The sequence below is a fragment of the Crinia signifera genome, chromosome 11 (assembly GCF_055691185.1).
Source record: "Crinia signifera chromosome 11, ASM5569118v1, whole genome shotgun sequence".
Classification (NCBI taxonomy): Eukaryota; Metazoa; Chordata; class Amphibia; order Anura; family Myobatrachidae; genus Crinia; species Crinia signifera.
The window spans coordinates 1,424,118-1,447,854 of NC_139227.1; the positions used below are offsets into that span (position 1 = coordinate 1,424,118).

General features: G+C 41.8%; 2 protein-coding genes and 1 long non-coding RNA gene across 4 annotated transcripts in view; 2 read left to right on the top strand and 1 right to left on the bottom strand.

Annotated features, from left to right (window-relative positions):
- The window catches only part of LTBP3 (latent transforming growth factor beta binding protein 3), a 158,311-nt gene continuing 134,574 nt past the window's right edge, over positions 1-23,737 (bottom strand). For both annotated transcript variants that reach the window (XM_083164804.1, XM_083164803.1), the window contains 3 exons: positions 16,230-16,310; positions 14,526-14,657; positions 1-4,161 (listed from right to left, as the gene is read on the bottom strand). In XM_083164804.1, the coding sequence (XP_083020930.1) occupies positions 4,010-4,161; positions 14,526-14,657; positions 16,230-16,310 (365 nt within the window). In that variant the 3' untranslated portion in view covers positions 1-4,009. The remainder of the gene's footprint in view (positions 4,162-14,525; positions 14,658-16,229; positions 16,311-23,737) is intronic.
- LOC146045760 (uncharacterized) lies at positions 17,919-19,491 on the top strand. Its single transcript, XR_014465587.1, has 3 exons — positions 17,919-18,218; positions 19,095-19,151; positions 19,228-19,491. It is a non-coding gene; the product is annotated as an uncharacterized LOC146045760 (long non-coding RNA).
- Positions 19,646-22,169, top strand: LOC146045934 (uncharacterized). Its single transcript, XM_083165087.1, has 6 exons — positions 19,646-19,733; positions 19,997-20,104; positions 20,294-20,512; positions 20,714-20,752; positions 20,970-21,167; positions 22,165-22,169. Exons 2-6 carry the CDS (start codon positions 20,008-20,010, stop codon positions 22,167-22,169), a joined length of 558 nt encoding a protein of 185 aa, XP_083021213.1. The 5' UTR covers positions 19,646-19,733; positions 19,997-20,007.

Here is a 23,737-nt window from a genome sequence, read left to right on the forward strand (position 1 = left end):
TAAAATGACAATAAATATATTTATTTTTTAATAAGGACAAAACTTAAAAGTACAAATAGTACAATAAACCAATAATACATTGAAAAGGAGTTTGTGTGTGTGTGTGTGTGTGTGTGTAATAGCATAATGATGACCTTTTGCGCTGCATTTCTGGCCTAAAGGTGGCTATATATCTACAGATCGATTGTCAGGTTTGCTGGTTGGAGTAAAAACCTGTTAATGGATGAGTGACAGTTTTTGGCAGTTTTCCAGCATTTCAAAGCAATTGGTCAACTGTCATGTACTCAAGGGATCCATTACCAGGTTTTTGTTCCAACCAGCCCAATCTGACAATCGATCTGTAGATGTATGGCCAGCTTAAGCCTGCAGATCAGCGTTACGTGTGGATGGAACACCGCCCACTGCTCACACAGCCGCCCCCCCCCCCCCCCCTTCGCTCACCGAGTTCCCCACATGGCTGCGAATGGATGTTCTGCATAAACATCCATTCGCAGCCTTGGGTGTGGGGCCAAATGATTTGATGATCGCCGGCCATCGAATGATTTGGAAAGTACACGCAAAACGAAGACACTCTTTGATGTCTTAGCTTTGCATGTTCCCTATACGGGAAGAGGGCGGGCAGCTGACATCCGGTGCCCGCACCTATGGGAATGCCCAGCATTTTCATGGGAACACCCATGGAACACTGGGCATTCCCATGGGCGCAGCCCATCCCGGCCGAACCTATGCCCCCTCGCCCGCACTAGTAGGTGCGAACGGGATGGCGAACTAGTAGTTCCAAGTAGTACCAAGTTTGGTGTACATTGCTCCAGCCATTCCAGAGTTATGCTGTCTGCTGAAATACTCTGTGCTGCTGCCTCAGCCCTAGGGGTAATAAAGGTATGTGGCCCCACAATGTTTGTTCACATAGTGTAAGTCTTATGTGTACCAAGATTTGTGTAAATTGCTCCAGTCATTCTGGAGTTATGCTGTCTGCTGAAATACTCTGTGCTGCTGCCTCACCCCCTAGGGGTGCAAGTTATGTGTTACCCCCAGAGTATTTGTTTACATATAGTAATTGATATGTCTACCAAGTTTGGTGTAACTGACTCCAGTCATTTCAGAGTTATGCTGTCTTCTGAAATACTCTGTGCTGTTGTCTCACCCCTAGTGGTGTTAGGGGTGTCTTACCCCCACACTGTTTTTTCTCAGATTGTAAGTCATATGTGTACCAAGTTCAGCATAAATTGCTTCAGCCATACCGGAGCATGCTGGGATGTGTAGTTCAACAACAGCTGGAGTGTCAAGGTTAGCCATCAAGGATCTAGGTAATTGGAATGTGTGTAAAACTATTTTTTTTTTTTATTAATTAAAAATTAACTAATTCATTTTTATTTCTAATTTTTTTAGTTGCCTCAGCTGTGTTTAAATACACTAAAATGTAAAATGTCTCTATCTTGGCTTGTGAACTGTGCATTTGTATAGAAAGACCGACAGAATGACAAATTTTCACTTTTATATAGTAGATGGTTTTTACTAAAATTTATATTGGAAAATGCTGCACACTGTTATATTTATGTAGAAGGTGATGAAGTAACTGCACTCCACTGAAGGTGCAGCTGGGTACCTATAGTTACACCTCCTACAAACAATAAATATAAAAAAAATGGGAATGGAACCCGCCCTCCTAATTGAGGCATATATTTTCCAATGTGCGTGATTTGTCCTATTTGTTGTATTCACCGATCTTCACTATGATGAACCTCAAAAACAAGAAACAAAACCATTCATGGTGCAAATTTCAGATTTGGGCTGATATTATTAATAAAAAAATAGGGGGATATTGTAGACCTCCGTACTCTTTTTTGGCCTCGCTTAAGCCATGTTAGAATGGGGGTCACACTTTCAATTCTTTGTTCTCCAATTTTCCTCTTGTCTGCAGTGTTTCTGAGTTCCCCAGTCTTGCTTCCCACAGACTACATCACCAATTGCGCACCTGTCCTAGACCCCCATTCTGTGTGATTTTTTTTTTTTATTTTGTGTTTTTATTTTCCCTGTATTATTCATTTGAGGGTCTTCTGACCAAAGAACCTTTAACCAGATAAATGGTGTTAGCATTTTGCTTTATGTCTTGGGTGGCACTTTACCCTATTACACTAGGAGGTGCTCCTTTTCTTCCTTTATAAAATTTTAATTTGTGATGGGTTTTCCAGCATATCCTTTTACTGTTTACTGCCCCTCACACACCAGTGATCAGTGCTGAAAAAGTATTTTAGTACAGTCACTTCTTGGGCACCCCCCGATCTGTATATCTCCATCTATATACAGGTTGAGTATCCCTTATCCAAAATACTCGGACCAGAAGAAGAACTTTGGATAACGGAATATTTTGGAATAGTATAAACACATGAAATACACACAAATATATTATATTATAAATATACAAAGTTTGTGTCCTATCTCATGCACTGAATTTAAATGCCAAGCAATAGTTTTCTTGCACATATTTAGCGCCAGTTACATATCATATCCTCAGTAGTGCCAGTTACAGATGACCCAGTAGTGCTTTTAGCAGAAAAATAAATAAATTACATTTTGGAAACTATGGATATTTGGATAAGGGATACTCAACCTGCCGTGTCCCGCTTGACGTCACTTCCTGTTTAGTGCGGAGGTCCGCAAACAGGAACTCGCGGCTATTGTCACAATAGCCGCGAGTTCCTGTTTGCGGACCTCCGCACTAAACAGGAAGTGATGTCATTCGGGACACGGCAGGAACGCGTGTCCACGTGACTTTCGCTCTTTGGGTATATAAGCTGGGCCCGGGCAGTCTTAGCTGGTGTCACTGTACCTGCACCATGTTGGTCTGCATGATCACCAGTTGATATCTCAAACACTGTATACCTTCACTCATGTAAGTACTGTTGTTTCCTAATCACTATATTAGTTTGTACCTCCATGTGTTTGCACTAATGTGCGTATTAGTGCATTGCGTATTAGTGCATAATGCATTGTTTGTTGTACAATTCTAGGCTCCTTAATAAAGGTCCACTGTTCAAGGATCGAAACGTTGGAGCAATGTGATTACTACTGTTCTACCTTGATGACACCGTTGGAAATAAATTTCTCATGATTTTATCAAATTCGTGTTTCTTTGATAAAGTGGCGAGTGCTCATTTCTCTACTTGAGAACCTATGTATACATTGGGGCACGGATTGACTTCTGGACCCCTTAATGTGCACCCCACTGTTATCTTTACCATAATCAGTGTGAGTGCGATCACCCCTTGGAAAAAAAAAATATATATATATATATTATATGTATGTATGTTTGTGTGTGTGTGTGTGTGTGTGTGTGTGTGTGTGTGTGTGTGTGTGTGTGTGTGTGTAAGTAAATGTGGAATGTATTATCCAGAAACACCCAAAAATCCCCAAATTTCTGTAAGTAAAATGAAGGAAAATAAATTGTTGCAGCGTGTTACATTTTATCACTTGCGGTCGCACCTTTCTTAAGACCTGTGAGAAGCGATGCTGAAAAAAATGAACTAAAACTGGATATACACAATACAATATTGTTAACGAACGACATCCGTTATAAATATATTTGGTAGTATTTTAAGTACAGTGCACCAAATTACAGACCGATAAATGATGCTGCAGTCCCAGCTATTCTGGATAATAAATCATACCTCTATTTACATATATACATACATAGACACACATACACAGTGGTCTTCTTATAGCCTTGATATAACTGTAAAGCAATATGTCTGTACAGGAAGAGTGTAGTCAACCACCCTTTTTATAAATATATAGATAATATGAGTATGAGAAACTGAATACTACACAAGGGTGCACTGTACTGTACAAAAATATTTTGTAATACGTCTTTATCTTACAAATACCTTGGTTACTATACATCTTATATATGTCTCATTAATATCTCAGCGTTTTATAGTACTCGGCTTCCTTATGGACCTTCAGTTCGATTAGCTGCATGCTGGTGAGATGTTGTTCTGTGGTGAACAAATTATCTTTTTCTTTGTGGGTTGCAGATGTGGGGGTGACGAGATCGTGTGTACCCCAATTTACACACACACCGGAATGATCCCACTGTGTTTATACAACGGCTATTTTTGCAGAGAGGTCCTCTTGGATTTTTCTGTCTGCACTCGTCCAGATCTGTTCGATGAATAACAAGTTAAAATGAGGATATAACACTGTAGCGCTATATTATTTTTACACACTTTAGATATTCATGCTCTTTATATCTATACTTCATAGCGAACATTCACTTCAGAGCCTAGCTCATTGGTTCCCAAGCCTGGGGTGCCTCAGGACACTTGCAGGGGTGCTATGGGTTGATGGCCCAAGACCAATTTAAATTATTTATGATCAATATAACAGGCAAAACCAATGTTTGTGGCTGTCAAATATAACATTTGAACAAACTGTAGCAAATTAAGTCCCTTTATACCATATAACTGACCCTAAGGATGACCTATAAACACATTTTACTTAATTTCATATGTTTTTCATAATTCTCAATAATAAACATTTATCGTAGGGTGCTGTGAACATTTTTTGATGCTCTAGAGCAGGGGTGGCCAAGCCTGTCCTCAAGATCTACCAATGGCGCATGTTTTCCAGGCAACCTGTGGATCTATAGTAGGAATGAATGCAGCATGTTATAAAATGTGACAGTTAGTAATGACTACAGCTGTGCACCAGCTAGGTGACCTGGGGAATGTGACAGTTAGTAATGACTACAGCTGTGCACCAGCTAGGTGACCTGGGGAATGTGACAGTTAGTAATGACTACAGCTGTGCACCAGCTAGGTAACCTGGAAAACCTGGACCGTTGGTAGATCTCGAGGATCGGATTGGCCACCCCTGCTCTAGAGTACCATGACCACAATAAGTTTGGGATCACTGGCTGGCTCATTCAACCATAGCTTTAAGAGCAGTTCACCCATTAGCCATGTGCTACACAACGCAAGCATCTAGTATAAAAACCAGTTATGTATGGAATGGACAAAATGTTGACATTTGCTACGTCAGCAGTTATGTACACATTGACCAAATTGGCATGTGCAGAATGTCGACATTCACAATGCCAACACATGGTGTGTGCTTGTACTCCAACATTCTGCATGGACTGGCAGCAGAGGGTATCTTCTGCAGAAGAGAGGATTAGGCACTCGGAGAAGGGCTGCGGTTAGGATTAGCAATACCACCAGAAGTCCTAATCAGCTGACCAACAGACCCAGAAGATATCGCTGGACCCACTGGACCAGGTAAGTTACCACTAGACTACTAGGGACATTTCTAAGCCTAGTCACTGCCAAACTATTAAAACAGATTTTGAATTCACTATCTTGTCACTGCAGGCTTCTCTGTATACGATAAATGAGTAAACAAAATCACCATAATGTTATACTATAATCTGGTTACAGAAAATGGAGGAGGGAATTTGTTTCTCTATAGAAGCTCAGTAACAGGGTTCAGACCAGTATTAATGTCACTAATTACTGTGCCTCTGCTAAACGTTTCCAGAATAGCATTGCATGACCATCATGTTGCTGCTATATTGCAAGTGGCACCACCTACTGGTGTAAAGTGAAGGGATATATAGCCAATATAAAATGCTGTGCTCTTTGTCACAAAACGGAGGTTTACAGCGATCCCCAGCCGCACCTTGTCATACCTGCGGCGCTATCCTAAGCGCTCCCTGTCATCTGCTGTCCCACCTGGTGCAGTATTAAAATAATACTAATAAAAGTTATATTTTAAACAATTATCAGTGCGTTCCCCCGAACAGTCCCCCTTTTTCTCTTTTCTGTAAAACTTGTCTACATTAGCCTGATGGGAACAGCACCCCACCATTGATCTAAAAATCTGGGGTCTTGTTATCTTGCAATAAATAAATTTATGCGGTTGTGCAGATACATACCATGCCCTTTTGGAGTAAACTATATACGAGAGTTGCATTCCAGACAATCAGCACTGAGCAGGAGGTATAAAGCCCAGCTCATGGAACAGAACGCTGTCAATGCTTTGTTGTCTGTCAGCGTGTAAGAAGCTTCTGCCTTTGTTAGCTCCTTAAAGACACAGTACATCTACCATCTCCTGCACTTCCTTTCTCTGAACCATCTGACTTCTACTGCATTGCTGGAATCCCCAGCTTCAAGCTACCTGGCTCTCCTGCATTGCTGGAATACCCAGATTCCAGCTACCTGGCTCTCCTGCATTGCTGGAATCCTCAGTCTCAAGCTACCTGGCTCTCCTGCATTGCTGGAATCCCCAGCCTCAAGCTACCTGGCTCTCCTGTATTGCTGGAATCCCCAGCCTCAAGTTACCCGGCTCTCCTGCATTGCAGGAATCCCCAGATTCAAGCTACCTGGCTCTCCTGCATTGCTGGAATCCTCAGCCTCAAGCTACCTGGCTCTCCTGAATTGCTGGAATCCCCAGCCTCAAGCTACCTTGCTCTCCTGCATTGCTGGAATCCCCAGCCTCAAGCTACCTGGCTCTCCTGCATTGCTGGAATCCCCAGCCTCAAGCTACCTGGCTCTCCTGCATTGCTGGAATCCCCAGCCTCAAACTACCTGGCTCTCCTGCATTGCTGGAATCCCCAGCTTCAAGCTACCCGACTCTACTGCATTGCTGGAATCCTCAGCCTCAAGCTACCTGGCTCTCCTGCATTGCTGGAATCCTCCGCTCTAAGCTACCTGGCTCTCCTGCATTGCTGGAATCCTCAGCCTCAAGCTACCTGGCTCTCCTGCATTGCTGGAATCCCCAGCCTCAAGCTACCTGGCTCTCCTGCATTGCTGGAATCCCCAGCTTCAAGCTACCTGGCTCTCCTGCATTGCTGGAATCCTCAGCCTCAAGCTACCTGGCTCTCCTGCATTGCTGGAATCCCCAGCCTCAAGCTACCTGGCTCTCCTGCATTGCTGGAATCCCCAGCCTCAAGCTACCTGGCTCTCCTGTATTGCTGGAATCCCCAGCCTCAAGCTACCCGGCTCTCCTGCATTGCAGGAATCCCCAGATTCAAGCTACCTGGCTCTTCTGCATTGCTGGAATCCTCAGCCTCAAGCTACCTGGCTCTCCTGAATTGCTGGAATCCCCAGCCTCAAGCTACCTGGCTCTCCTGCATTGCTGGAATCCCCAGCCTCAAGCTACCTGGCTCTCCTGCATTGCTGGAATCCCCAGCCTCAAGCTACCTGGCTCTCCTGCATTGCTGGAATCCCCAGCCTCAAACTACCTGGCTCTCCTGCATTGCTGGAATCCCCAGCTTCAAGCTACCCGACTCTACTGCATTGCTGGAATCCTCAGCCTCAAGCTACCTGGCTCTCCTGCATTGCTGGAATCCTCCGCTCTAAGCTACCTGGCTCTCCTGCATTGCTGGAATCCTCAGCCTCAAGCTACCTGGCTCTCCTGCATTGCTGGAATCCCCAGCCTCAAGCTACCTGGCTCTCCTGCATTGCTGGAATCCCCAGCTTCAAGCTACCTGGCTCTCCTGCATTGCTGGAATCCTCAGTCTCAAGCTACCTGGCTCTTCTGCATTGCTGGAATCCCCAGCTTCAAGCTACCTGGCTCTCCTGCATTGCTGGAATCCCCAGCTTCAAGCTACCTGGCTCTCCTGCATTGCTGGAATCCCCAGCTTCAAGCTACCCAGCTTCACTGCATTGCTGGTGCCTCCAGCCTGAATCCCCAGCTTCAGTCACCTGGAAATCCTGCTCTGCTGTTAACCAGCTTCACTTTTTCCAGTCTTTCTGCTGTGCTGGCATCCCCAGCTTCAGTCATCTGGAAATCCTGCTCTGCTGATAAACAACTCCATGTCTTTCAGTATTTAATCATTGCTGGTGCTCCCAGTTTAACTCATCTGGAATCCTGCTCTGTTGATATCCAGCTTCATGTTTTCCAGTATTTCTGCATTGCTGGTGTCCCCAGCTTTATGTCGTCCTAGCCAAAGACCTGTCCCATCTTTAGAGCAAATCTTATATTAAACCCATTAGCTTCTGTCCTCACTACTTCAGCCCACTGGCAGCTCGTCCTCGTCTGGGTTCACAACTAACCTTAGCCGTGAAAGTAAGCACTGACCCAATGAATCTGGCAGTGTCATAGCCACCATGCTGCAAACTGCAGTGGCGTTCCTGGAAGGTACGCAGCGACAGATATTCAACGGTTTACAAGAATTGTCTGCACGTCAAGATGAACTCCAAACCGCTATGGCTACACCTTCATCCTAGTCTACTCGCCAAGAGGAATCTAAGTTTCCAGCATCCTTCTCCAAGGCAATATGCCTTCCCATTCCGGGAAAATTTGACGGAGATCCTAAACTCTGTAGAGGTTTCCTAAACCTCTGCGATGTTCACTTCACACATCTTCCAGAGAACTTTCCCAAATCAAGGTTCAAGGTGGCATTCATTGTCTCCCTTCTGTCCGGTAAAGCCCTTGAGTGGGTTTCTCCCCTGTGGGAGTGATCAGATTTTATTCTCAGTGACTACTCAAGATTCCTTCAGTCCTTTCGTGGAATCTTCGATGAGCCTGGTCATTCATCTTCAGCTGCTTTTGACATCATGAGAATTCAAGTTTCCCAGACAGTTAGACAGTACATCAAAGAATTTCAGACTCTGGCTTCTGAGCTCCAATGGAATGAAGAAGCTCTGAATGCAGTCTTTTGGCATAGTCTATCTGAAAAACTTAAGGATGAGCTAGCATCCTAAGATTTGCCTTCCACTCTCAAGGAACTCCTGTCCCTGTGTATCAAAATGGATCTTCGCATTGTGCGAGAGGGGTCATGAGAAATCCTGTACTGTTCGGACCAAGCCACACCCTCCTCCTCATCGTCTTTCATCACCTTCGGCTGGGGTTGAGTCAATGCAGATTAACTGCTTCAAGTTATCTGTTATTTATTTACAGTGTCTTATATAGCGCAGCAGATTCCGTTAGTGTCTTATATAGCGCAGCAGATTCTGTTAGTGTCTTATATAGCAGCAGATTCCGTTAGTGTCTTATATAGCGCAGCAGATTCAGTTACAGCGTCTTATATAGCACAGCAGATTCCGTTACAGCGTCTTATATAGCGCAGCAGATTCCGTTACAGCATCTTATATAGTGCAGCAGATTCCGTTACAGTGTCTTATATAGCGCAGCAGATTCCGTTACAGCGTCTTATATAGCGCAGCAGATTCCGTCACAGTGTCTTATATAGCGCAGCAGATTCCGTTACAGTGTCTTATATAGCGCAGCAGATTCCGTTACAGTGTCTTATATAGCGCATCAGATTCTGTTACAGGTTCTTATATAGCGCATCAGATTCTGTTACAGGTTCTTATATAGCGCATCGGATTCCTTTACAGTGTCTTATATAGCGCAGCAGATTCCGTTACAGTGTCTTATATAGCGCAGCAGATTCCGTTACAGGTTGTTATATAGCGCAGCAGATTCCATTACAGTGTCTTATATAGCGCAGCAGATCCCGTTACAGCGTCTTATATAGCGCAGCAGATTCCGTTACAGTGTCTTATATAGCGCAGCAGATTCCGTTACAGTGTCTTATATAGCGCAGCAGATTCCATTACAGTGTCTTATATAGCGCAGCAGATCCCGTTACTGTGTCTTATATAGCGCAGCAGATCCCGTTACTGTGTCTTATATAGCGCAGCAGATTCCGTTACAGTGTCTTATATAGCGCAGCAGATTCCGTTACAGTGTCTTATATAGCGCAGCAGATTCCGTTAGTGTCTTATATAGCAGCAGATTCCGTTACAGTGTCTTATATAGCGCAGCAGATTTCGTTACAGCGTCTTATATAGCGCAGCAGATTCCGTTACAGTGTCTTATATAGCGCAGCAGATTCCGTTACAGCATCTTATATAGTGCAGCAGATTCTGTTACAATGTCTTATATAGCGCAGCAGATTCTGTTACAGTGTCTTATATAGCAGCAGATTACGTTGCGCTTTACAATTGTAGACCGTGATAAAACAAACTGGGTAACAACAGACAGAGTTGGAGGTAGGAGGGCCCTGCTGCAAGCTTAAAATCTATAGGGACATAGGAGGAAAACACTAGGACAGGCACCAGTAATAGCATAGCAGTCCCACCAATTTGCAGGTCCAGAAGGGACATAACATGCCCTCGATTATATCGGGCATAACATACTCTCCTAACAGTGTATTGCTATGGTTGCCTTTACTGGCATTATATGTAGATCATCACAGCAGCGGGTATAATATATATATATATTTTTTTTTTAATGAGGCGAATGTTTTTATTGTTTTGTGTATTTTATAAGGCAGACCTTTCCACTCCCCACCTACCACAACAGGACTAAATCCTATAGTGTATTAAATAAATGAGGTGGGGGGGTGGAGGAACAATTTCAGAATTAGGAGGATCCCAGAGGAACCTGCGCATCTTGAGCTCTGCTGCGACTCCCGGGGATCACCTTCTTCTAGATTGCGCTCATCGGGCACTATGTCCTCACTCACTCTCAGTCTACAGATGCTATGCTCAGAATGCATTACTTCACTGAAAAGAGGCTCGTTATGAAGGAGGTCTGTCACCTTGGTTCTATTTCCTTCTATAACTCCACCCTACAAATCTACCTGATCACATTTGACGAGATTTCAAACCTGTCACCTCTCTGCTTCACCAGAATGACATCAAATATCGATGTGGTTTCCCCATCTACATCTTGGTCTGGCATCAGGGGAAACTGCTCATAGCCAGCTCTCCATATGAATGACTAGGCCGGGTATTCCCATAGAGGAAGGTGCTAATCCACCACATATTTCTCCCACAAAGACATAAGATGCCTCCACCTCCTTGTTCTGAATGGACCATAATTCCAGGGTCATCGGCCTCACAATTCCACCTCCTGTGACCTGACTTGTTTGTCAGGCTTCCTGTTTGCTAATTGCCACCTTTTTGTTGCATTGACTTGTAGCTTCCAGTATCCCTTGGACTATTTGCTATATGTTTTGATTGTTTTGGGCTGCTCGCTGCTATTATGCCCTCTCAAAATGTTATGTTCCCTACCGAATCTTTTTTCTTTTCCATCCCTTGATTGACAAATGAGCGCATCCCATTGTAAGTTTCTTTTGCACCTGCCACATTCAATTTATACTATTCCTCAGTTTGCTTTATATACTATTGCGCATGTGCAGACGCTGGGTCCGAGCGGGTGGAACTGCTAGTTCGCTGTCCCATTCGCCCCTAGCGTGGGGTGGTGGTGCTGGGCTGCACCCATGGGAACCCCCGGCATTTCATGGCATTCCAATGCAAATGCTAGGTGTTCCCATGCAAATGGCGCAGTGAAGCAGGTAACACGCAAAGCAGAGTGTTTCATTCGTTGGTCGGCGCACAACAAAACATCCATTTACAGCCGTGCGTGGAACTCGACGAGCAAGGGGGGGCAGGGGCTGTGCGGGCGGCAGTCCATCTACACGCAATGCTGCAAATTTCACAGCATTGCGTGTGGACCAGAATAAGGTCCTTTGTTCCTACTACTCTCCCTGCGGGTAAACCCCCACGCACCCCATTCTCGTGACCACAAGTGACATTCTTAGTACATTTGGCCAGATAGCATTCACTATTATAAGTATGGGAAATGTGATCTGCTTAATTAAAAAAAATGTGCATTAATGGGCATGGAGAGGTTTTTATGAAAAATGCACTGAAAGCCCTTTAATGCATTCAATTTCAATTAAAATACTTTGAAAAGGGGGTAAAAACACCCCCTTTTCACATTATTTTAGTAAAATAAATGTTAATAGACAGAGGCATGGGAGATGGTGTAGAGGTGGTTCAGCAACTAGTACAACACTATCGGGGGAATTTACTAAAGGAAATTTGTAAAAAATAGGTGTATTTGTATCCACAAATACACTTATTTTTGACATTTACTATCCCGAAAATACGGCAATTCGTATTCGTATTGATAGCACATCAATATGACTACGAATTCCCGTATTTTCGGGATAGTAAATGTCAAAAATAAGTGTATTTCTGGATACAAATACACCTATTTTTTACAAATTTCTTACGAAAATACAATTTTTTTTTTGGTGTATATGTATTTTGGGCATTTACTATGCCAAAAAAAAAAAGTATTTTCGTTTTCTTAATGATGGGACATTCGTATTTGTATTTACAAATACGGATGAGTACACCATCGAAAGAATACGGCAGAAATCACCATTCAAAGAATGGTAGTTTCTGATTTACTAAGTGGCCGTATTGATAATACGGCCGCTAATTAGTGTAAAACTGCCACGAATATACGGCAGGAAAATACACTTTATTTTCCTGTCATATTTGGCAGAAGCCTGCACGGATCAGTCAGATCCGTGCAGGCTTTAGTGTTAAAAAATAGAGTAAAAAATAAATAAATAAACAGCGTGGGTCCCCCCCACAGCTGTAACCAGCACCAGGCTGACAGAGCCGGGGCCGGTAATTAAAAATCAGGGAACTCGACAAATAGAGGTTCCCCGATTTTTTTTTTTTTTTTTTTTTTTTTAAACCAGGTCCAGGGCTGATTCCCAAAATACGGGGAGACAAAATGAGTAGGGGTCCCCCGTATTTTAAGAACCAGCCCCAGGCCAAACCAGCCAGTAGGGTAATGCCAAAGCCGGGGGGGAGACTTTTTATACAAGTCCCCCCGGCCAAAGCATTAACCCCCTGACCGGTCAGCCTGGCCAGGGGTCTGGGGGAGTGGGGACCCCCCCTCCAGGACTTACCTGACCAGGCTGAAGCCTTGTGCTGTCCCCAGTGTCCCTGTGCGGTGGCCACCGGGCTGATTCAGTGTAAAAAAAATAAATGAAAAAACTATTGTTTTAAACTGTGAAACTATGAGTCCCAGCAAGCCTCCTCCGGAAGCTGGGACTTGGAGAACCACAAGTCCCAGCCTGCGGGGCATTAAAGGGCATCAACACCCTGGGACCTACCTACGGGATCAAGATAGGTAATGGGCCCCATACATCAGCAATCACAATTTATGGATTTCCAGATCCAGGGATTTTTTGGCCAGATAAATGGATTTTACAATCTATCTGACTTGCCCACACATTACAGATTTATTTCAGTGATCGGCAGATTTTTCCATCTAAAGATTGCATCTTCATATCTGGAAATTGCCCAATAGATTGTCATTTCAGCTGTTCATAATGTAAATAGATGAAGAAAACGAATTGGGAATGCCCACACATATAAAAAAGATCTGCAGATAATATCAGATTATTAAACATGTTTAAAAACCTGATTAAGCAATCAATTGCCGATTTTGATTGGGATTGCCAAAAGGGGGAGCCCACACATCTAAAATTAATTGTGGCAATCATCTCCATATCTGAAAATTGTCACAATTAATTGCTGATGTATGGGGCCCTTAAGTATCAGTATGTGTGTAATGTATGTATTAAAGTTTTATTTTTCTTATGTGTCAGTGTGTGTTTATTTCACTATTTTTTTACTGTGGAACTACAAGTGCCAGCGGGCCCTTTAATGCCCCGCAGGCTGGAACTTGTGGTTCTCCAAGTCCCAGCTTGCGGGGGAGGCTAGCTGGGACTCATAGTTCCACAGTTTAAAACAATAGTTTTTACATCTAATTTTTTACACTGAATCAGCCCGGTGGCCACCGCACAGGGCCACCGGGGACAGCACCAGGCTTCAGCCTGGTCAGGTACGTCCTGGAGGGGGGGGCCTTTATTGGGGGTCACCACTCCCCCAGGGCCCCTGGCCAGGCTGACCGGTCAGGGGGTTAATGCTTTGGCCGGGGGGACTTGTATAAAAAGTCTCCCCCCGGCTGTGGCATTACCCTGCTGGCTGGTTTGGCCTGGGGCTGGTTCTTAAAATATGGGGGACCCCTACTTATTTTGTCCCCCCGTATTTTGGGAACCAGCCCCGGACCTGGAGCCTGGGGCTGGTTGTTAAAAATCGGGGAACCCCTATTTGTCGGGTTCCCTGATTTTTTATTACTGGCCCCGGCTCTGTCAGCCTGGTGCTGGTTGTGGCTGTGGGGGGGGGACCCCACGCTGTTTTTTTATTCATTTATTTAATTTTCTCTTTTTTTTACACCTTGCAGCCTGCACGGATCTGACTGATATGACGGATCTGACTGATATGACGGATCTGATTGATATGATGGATCTGACTGATATGATGGATCTGACTGATATGATGGATCTGACTGATCCGTGCAGACTGCCTCCACTAATTTGTATTAGCGGCCGTTAATATGAATTTATATGCCATCGGAGGGTTACAAATCAGTCGTATATGACTGCTTTGTAAATCCCCCTCCGGAACACGACTTAGCATACGACTTATGCAGTCGTAGCCATTCGTATTAAGACTATGAATGCAACTTTTTGCATTCGTATTGTTAGTAAATTTCCCCCTATGTGTGTACGTATAACTTCTGTCTCTGAAACCGATGTATAATAATAACCTTTGTTATTTTGCGTTATTGGCAAGTCTTCGTGTCATCATAGTGATGCTTAATAAATAAACCCTACTGATTTAGTGAGAGCTCTGGCTTACCATTGCAGCGTGTCCGAGTGATGTCCAGCTGGAAACCTCCTTGGCACTCACATGTGACTCCATGGGGACTTTTCACGCAGCGACCATTGATACATGGGCACTCCTCAGACACCTCCTCTGAGCTGTCAACATCTATAATGAGGGGGAAGCGATCAAATTGGGATAAAATGGCAAAATATTAACAAATGACAGTGTCAAATTGGGAAATAACTGTCTGTATTACCGTGTGCAGGTGGATGGAGTTTGTGTTTCAGTGAAGTGCGCACTACAGCATACCAGAGCCGCTAGCCATGCACCCACTGTGGCAAAACGGGAGCGTGGCCTCACAGCAATAGGCCCCCTTATCGCGAGGCCATGCCCCAAAATTTTAGGAGGCATCCCTCCTTCCTCAAGCTGAATGTTGGGAGGTATGTTACAGTACAGGCATTATTTGTAATAAACTGACGTAACCAGGACACACATGTGACAGAGCTGTGACAAGAGAACAGTGTCTCCAGAGAATCCACTACAACAAAACTCCAACTTTCAGATGACCATCCATGTAGTGTTGCATGTGTCATTTCTCTCCCACTAGATAATGCTAATAATAAAGTAATTATTCTGTACTTGTGGTAACATACTATGTAGTAACTGGTGCTGTGTACAGTGTCTATTCCCGCAGCCTGGGGACACAGGCTGGGGACATGGCCAGCAGCTCCCAGAGCTCCTAGAGAAGCAGGGCTATAAGTGCGAGCTGCAGCCAGTTCCGTCACACAGGGTGGAGTAGACTTCTTTGTACCTGTATCTGGCTAGTATGCCACTCCTGCAATGCCTGCCGCTATACATTTGGATAGTCCGGCCTCTCTCCCTGCAATCTGTACAGCCACTACAATCTGACAACAGACATGTGCCAACAGGCAGTATTTCGTGCCCTACCAAGCACTAGAGTGTGAAGTTAGAACAGAACAGCGTGCACGAAGCAATACGAGCTGACACGCTACACGGTGTCCATGTCGACATTTGGGACAGAAACATGAAAAACTACCTAATGCTTGTGTCGACCTTCCAACCCACTGCCTGATGGCCCCTTCCCCTCTTTTAATGTCAGGTTTAAGACAGTGCACTTGAATTATACATTGTGGGTGCCATTGGGGTGTAACCCTTTCTGGGGTGTTTCTGGGCTCCATTGGGGAGGGGTGGAGTTTTTTGTGATATTCTGGCTTTTATGGTAATGAGTGTTTGTCTGCTTGATGGAGGGTTTGGGGTCTGTGTTAAGCCTCAGTGGGGGATGTAGGGTATTATTTAAAATGTGGAGATGTTTGGTTTGTCACAGTAGCTTAAAGGTCTGGAACCCACTAAACTGCAAAGCATATTAAAATCAATGGCTTCCACACAGGTGTAGCAATGTATTAATCCAATCTAATTTGGTGCTGGTTCCACCTACATTTTATTATGTGCCGCCCACATAGGGCCACTTCTATAAATTTCTCCAGGGCCACTTTTAGTTCCCAATCCGCCCTTGAGTGGGCTCCTTAATACTCGGGGACCCGATGCACTGCACCTGCTGCACCAATAGTAGTTCCGCCTCTGCTGCTTACATTAGGTTAGTCTACGCTGCTACTGTCTGTCAAACATGTTAAATAGAAAATACTTTCTAATAAAAAGATTTAAATGAAATATAGATAATCTTAGCACCTACAAACGCCTAGAACAATCTTTAATTACCTGTTCGGGATTTCTTCTGATTGTGAGCACTGAACTCCCAGAACGAATTTGCCGCACTGTGCGAGAGTGAACATGCCAGAGCTGCGGGGAAAACAACGGGAAGGGTACGGTATAACTGAGATGGGAACATTTTAAAATGAATTCATTAGTACAAGCAGAGTCAAAAAAAAATATTTTATAAAAAAAAAATGAAAGAAACAATATAGTACAGGTTGAGTATCCCGTATCCAAAATGCTCGGAGTAGATAAGGCACACTTTTTCTTCAAACTAATTGGTTTTGACAGGTCCACGCCCCTTTTATACAGGTTGTCCACGCCCCCATTTATACAATTTGATATCAAACTTGATACGATCGTATCGCGTTTGATATCAAAGTAGTATAAAATTAATATTAAACAGTATTAAAATATAATTGGTTTGAGACTATAACTTCATACACTGATATTGACTATGTGAAATAACACATATATAAAGCTCGCTTAATGTTATCTTAACCAGCTGGAAGAATTTCTAAACATAATGCTAAAAAAGGTAGATCTTGTTTTATATCAAATTTGATTTGTGTAGGATGTCTCGCAACGCCGATCATCAAAACATATAACGTATATAATTATAACGTATTAAAGCCGGGTAATTGGTATCGATCATAGATCTTTCACGGCGAATAATACAGACATATCATTACCAACTATAATAACACTTACCTTAGAACGATCCAAAAAGCACTACAACGAAGTGCCTGACCAAGCGTGTATCAAAAAATAAAAAATAAAAAGTTATACTCCACACGATAACTTCCACACCAGCTAAGGTCCATCTTGCTTTTAAAATGAAATATCAGAGATAACAAAGAGGTCTGGGTATACATCTGTTATCCATTTAAAGATACAGGAGCCAGTCAGTCTGGGCCTGACATGTTGTAGGCATTTAAATTTAAAGACACACAGCGTGAGAAGTATAGTGTTACTTTTAGAAAGACATCAGATATGACGGATGATTGTAATTTTCAAAAGTAATTTTAAACACCGGATTCCATAGTCTTTGAAGACGTTGATATTTACGTATGACGCAATTAGCGTAGACAGCACAGCAGGGTTGGTAACAATTATATTCATTAGAAAGCTCATACCTCTGAAAAAAACATTTTCACACGACTAGCAGATTAATTAGTTTAGACAGTACAAAGAAAGGCCATGAAATCTTTGCAACAGAGCATGAGTGGCATCTAGTGGCCATGTATTGCAGTTGCAAGCAAGTTCCAGACGGAGCTAGAGACTACAGAATTAACTTATATATATATATACAGTATGTATATATATATATATATATATATATATATATATATATATATATATATATATATATATATATATATATATATATATACAGTATATATATATATGTGTGTAATGTGATGGTATCATTATATTATGTGATGAATAAAATATGGATAATATGCTATATTATTTAAATCAGATATATATATATATATATATATATATATATATCTCAATCAAATTACACAGGGGTGGTGGATAAGGTATATATTTTAAATTAAAAAGCATACACATGTATATATAGGTCTTATGTATGCTGTTGATGTTGAAACATAACTGTCATTTATTTAATAATAAGGATAAGGATTTTATACATCACATTTTGGTTTTATTTTATCAAGCAATATATTCTGAAAACAGCTGTGTTTTGGGTAATATGCTATATTATTTAAATCAAATATATATATATATATTTGTTATGCCTGTCTATAACTTTGGAACACAACTCATGAATATTCAAATGAAACAAATGCAACACAGATGTGCTAACTGACTGCTGAGTATATATATATGTTCTCCATGAGGAACCAGTCCACACATTTTGAAGGCAGAGAACTTGAAACTTTTGTCCACACACTGTTCAGAGAATACTTGAAGATTTTGTTCCAGAAATATTCAGAGAATACTTGAAGATTTTGTTCCAGAAAGGGGGTGAGTCTATTTTAATTTTCTAAATAAATATATATATATATATATATACAATATTTCTAAATAGCATAGTTTTAATATTTTATAATATACATAGCAAAATGTTTTATTTAGTGGTAGGATGGGGGTTTTTAAATATAGTTTGTTGCTGCATGCATTGTATTGTAATGTATTGGGAGTACATACAGGCATACTGGCTGCTTGTTGTTAAACATTTATTTAGGAAAGAAAAATATTTAGCCTATGGTACTTTAACTGTCCATTTGTATGTGCAGTGATTAGTGTATTGTGGTCTGTACATTATACATATTGCTTTTAAAAATACAGTATATTGTGTTATTACAATTTACAGTTCGTTAATGTTAGTCATCGCAGATTACGGTATTACGGCTTTGATATATATAAATAGCATCATTTTAATATTGCATCATTGTATTATACATAATGATTTTAAATAATGAGTTAGTTATCACATTTATATGTACTGTCTGCTGACTACGCATGTGATATGATGGGGGTGTTGCTGTAGCTTTGTTGGATCACCTGTAATTAATTTTTATTGAATGATCTATAGAATACAATGTCAGTAGATGTGGTTTTTTGGTATTACGGCTTTGATATTTATAAATAGCTTCATTTTAATATTGTATCATTGTATTATACATAATGATTTTAAAATAATGAGCTAGTTATCACATTTATATGTGTTGTCTGCGGACTACACATGTGATATGATGGGGGTGCTGCTGTAGCTTTGTTGGATCCCCTGTAATAAATTTACATAGATGAGGTTTTTTGTGAGAGCGTTAATAGTTTTATGTGATTTTGTGCACGCAAATTTCGTTATGTTTGCTTATAGTTATCTTTTATTATCAACAGTGATTGTTGTAGAAATTGACTTTGAACTTAAGCTATCAACAAAACATCAACATGCAGGTGTGTATATGATATTTACAATAGTTTAACAATATCTTATTGTATTGTTATTTCAACTTATTATTATTTATTACAGAGAAAGGAATACAAAACCATTAATGCAAATAAAATAAGTCTCAGAGATTTTCAAGAGTTACCCAGCTTCCAACAGCCGTCAAATGAGCAGACAAATACATGTAAGTTTACAGATCAAAGACACATTGTTGTTGCTAGGGCATGATTTGTTAAGGCACAGGGGGCTATTGACGGTGGTTATAAATGTTACTCTGTTGGTGTTAATTATTATTACCAGGCTCAGATGTGTTAGTCACAGGTTCTGTTAAGACAAGCGCCCTATTGGTATTAATGTTACACGTGTTGATTTTATTTTTCGTTCTACAAAATTGTTGTGTTAATTTTTATTTTATTTTTTATGTATATATTATTTTTTATTAAATTGTTAATCCCATAAATCAGTTTCAGATGTCACAAATGACGCATCTGAAGTTGGATTATATGGTTCGGATTTCACAGTCGGTCCGGATCTGACGACATTCGAAAACCCATACGCAGCATACTCTGATTTGTCCGAATCGCAAAAATGTATGTGTTCATAAGCCGTCAAAAAATGTGATGTATGTTAAAAAATGTGATATATTATTATTTCCAAAAATATGTCTCTCTCTCTCTCTCTCTCTCTCTCACGCTATCTCGCGCGAACTCTCACGTTCTCACTTATATATATATATATATATATATATATATATATATATATATATATATATATATATATATATATATATATATCCTGTTATATTCATTTTTATACCGCCTGTGATATTAATGTGTTATTTGTTCTCTGTTAGTATCGCCGATTATGTCGAAATCTGATGCAGAACACATAATGGATGATCTCTGGAATTTACCATCGGCAAAACACTATAAACAGCTATACCAGACCCCGGCTATACAAGGTGAATTTTGACGATTGGCTAGCGGTGTTTTTATAATGTGTTTTTGTGTTAAATGTTGCATATCGCCGCAAAATCATGAATAGTGTCCACAGGAGTTGTTGTTATCATGACTTAAATGACGGTTTTTTTTTTTTTTTTTTTTTCTCAAGTCAGCGAATGTGTCGTTAATTGATAATATATGTATTACAGATGACATAGCTAGCCGGTATGAACCTACGGTACCTAGGGCCGATACGTGTGAAGCGGGACCATCCGGATACAGAGAACCGACATCGGGTGTTGGATCAAACGCCAAACAACCCAACAGCTCATTGGCTAAAGGAGCAAAAAGACCCCAGATCAGCGATCAAGCTTTCTGGTCATTGTTTAAAGGAACCATGCCGGCGCAAACCTTTGACAAATACCCGTGTATGTTTATTTATTTGGTTTCTTATATAGCACAACATTTACCATTGTTCTTTACAAATGGAAACCACAGGTATTAAACAGCCTGTGTAGACGTAAGCCGACAAGGAAGGTGGGGGTTGGGAGGTGATCCTGAAGTTGTTATAAAGCGACTGTCTTTGTGGCCGCGTATGTGTAACTAAAACAGTGTGATTTTTATTACAGTAGGAACCACGCCGATGGAAAGATCTGGCAAATATTCAGGTGTGTAATGTAATGTTTATTTATTTAGTTTCTTATATAGGACCGCGTTCATCATTGTTCTTTACAAATGGAAACCACAGGTGTTAAACAGACTGTGTAGATGCAAACCGACATGGATGGGGTGGGTGTTTTGGGAGGCGGGTCTGAAGGTTTTATAAAGCGGTTGTCTTAGTGTCCGCAAATGTGTAACTAAAACGTTGTTATTTTTTATTTACAGCGGATCCGCGACGATTCGCAAAAATGATAGCCGCGGCTGGGGTTGCTCAACCACTCAATGCTGAAATGGCTGGGGGTGAATCAGCTAAAACGGTGATCGACCCACAACGTCAAGAAAATGTATCAAGGGCCGAGATCATGGCCACCGAGCACGACGATTTCAAGCCAAGCAAGCGGAGAATTACAAAAAGTCGAGCCGGTCAAGAAAACAAGGCCGATTTATCAGACCTTAAAAGAAAATTGAAATATTCGGAAGGTAGACCCGTGAGAAAAAGAATTGCATTACAAACAGTGCCAACCGTGAGTAATGTGGATTACCCGCACGCATTTACAACACCTGCAACACCTACTGAATCCGACATTGACATTGCCGGTAATACAAAGACTGTGAAGACTCGTAAAACTTTACGACTGTCAAGAGAGATATACACGCCGCTGACGGATGATGATGTCATCGTGATTTCAGACACGCAGGAACATCATACTGCAGAAACGCAAAGCGTAGTCAGTAACACGCCTGCAGATACATTATCCGCTAATGATGAGGACTTAAATGGGCAAACATTTTTTATCACCCCTAGTGAAGAGTCAGTCTCAGATACACCACAGAATGATGATGAGGCTGTAACATCTGTAGCCGGAATCCCTGATAAAGTAATGGGTGATGATTACACAAAACTACCCAGTGTTTTTACCACGGTCGGCGAGGCAACCGCATCGGGCGGTGCGGATGCCCCGCCGACCGTGGTATAGACAGACATAGTTGATGGGAGTCAGAATGTGGAACAATTAGGACAAGATGCGGAAATACAATACTACGCGGTCATGGGGAGGATGCGTGAGCATATAGGGTACATGCGTAGAAATGTCAATACCATGTTGAACCGTATAAAAGATGAGCTTTATGGTTCAAAAAAGAAGCCAGAGATCATTAAAGAACTTGTAGAAATGTACATGAATGTAACATCAAATCATATAGCAGAGACCGTGAGGACTAGGGATTTTATTAAAGCGAACATGTATCATTTTGCCGAGATAATTGAAACGGATCCGTGACTAGGCATGGTGGGTTATGGGTTGAAACGTAATTTACATGTGTGTAAAAAAGCCCCAAGAATTAAAGCAAATGTACCGTGCAAAATCTCACACTTATTTCGCCGTTCGAAAATAAAACAGGCTTTAAAATGCATATACAGGCTGAGAAAGCGTAAACAACACAGGGTGCGAGGCACACCCCCAACCCCGGGTGCACAGGCTGACAAATCGCCGGACCAACCATCACCGGGTGACGTTGCGTCACCTGACAATGTTGAACACCCCGCAACGCCCAGGCATAATGACATAGATGGGAGAGCGCCACCCGGTGATGGTGAAGGTCGGCGAGATGTGTACTTAGAAGCGGTTAACAGGTATGAGCGACACCATCCTAATTTCAGAGCTATTGAGTATCATAATCATTTTCAATTTGTTAATTTGGAAAGAGTTACATCATTTGCAGAGGGTGTTGAAGCCGTACACAACGCTATACAGGTTATGATTGATGAATTCATGGTTGGTGTTGACCCTAATGATCGTGTACAGTTAAGATTGGAGGGGGGTGGTTTACACAACGCCATCTACTCACACCGAAAGCCGCAAGAATCATTAGACGCTGTCAGTTTCTTGAATCAAATTACAAACACTCTTCAAAGTAACGCTGAATTCTTATTAGGCACGGGTTTAAGGTTTGTGATCACTGTTTTTAGAAATAGAGCGGGTGGGGCCCTAACTGGTCGCGGCCTTAGACGCATTCCATACAGCTTAATTATAGAAAGGCGCAGAAGACACCTGTATGATTTCAACAATACGCACAATTATTTGTGCTTTGCGGCATCGATCTGCAAACTTCTGGATAAAGGTAATGCCACAGACGCTGAAATACACGATCGGGCGCTTCAAATTCATAAGGATTTGAAACTATCGATCGATAAAGCAGTCAGCTTTAGCGACGTTGTTGTTTTTGAAAAACACTTAAAAACAAAAATTACAATATTATATCATAATAATCGTTCTTGGCATTACTATTCTTCAGATTCGCGCTACGGTGATACCCTGTATGTATTATATCACGATTCACACTATTATGGCCTGATTAATATCTGCGCATTTCTCGGATCGAGATTTTTCTGTTCCTTATGTAATCGAACTTATGAGCGCAAAAATAGCCACGATTGTCTTTTCTTTTGTAAGGCTTGTCACAGACAAGCGTGCGCTGATGATGGTGATTCCGCATTAAGATGTTCGGTTTGTAGGGTGTTTTGCAGATCGCGTGAATGTTTAGAGGAGCACAAATCCTTAGCTTTAGATCGCAAAATATCCTGTCTTGAACATGTTTATTGCGACAGGTGTTGTCTCTACCGTCGCAGGTCTCATGAGTGTCAGGGGCTAAAGTGTTCTACTTGCAAGGCATATGTTGATGGGTTTGCGGATCATTTGTGTTACATACAGCCCATCAAAGCGGAAGAACCCACCACCAAATACATCTTTTTTTATTTCGAATGCATGCAGGAGACAGGTATACATATACCAAACTACTGTTACGCTCTCACATTAATGGGTGAGAAATCCTGGGAGTTTAAGGGCAAAGGTTGTATCGATGATTTTGTAAAGACGTTCATGAAACCAAAATTTGCGCATTACACATTCATAGCCCATAACGGTGGGCGGTATGATGCGTATTTTGTATTGAACAAGATCATCAAAGAACGGTATACAGTATCCCTCATCTCT

What these genes read in the sequence shown, in the direction of transcription:
- LOC146045934 (XM_083165087.1), top strand. Translation starts at nt 20,008, where the DNA reads ATGTCGAAATCTGATGCAGAACACATAATGGATGATCTCTGGAATTTA. An exon ending in CCAGACCCCGGCTATACAAG is followed by an intron (nt 20,105 to 20,293) that starts GTGAATTTTGAC and finishes TATGTATTACAG; the next exon opens with ATGACATAGCTAGCCGGTAT. An exon ending in AACCTTTGACAAATACCCGT is followed by an intron (nt 20,513 to 20,713) that starts GTATGTTTATTT and finishes TTTTTATTACAG; the next exon opens with TAGGAACCACGCCGATGGAA.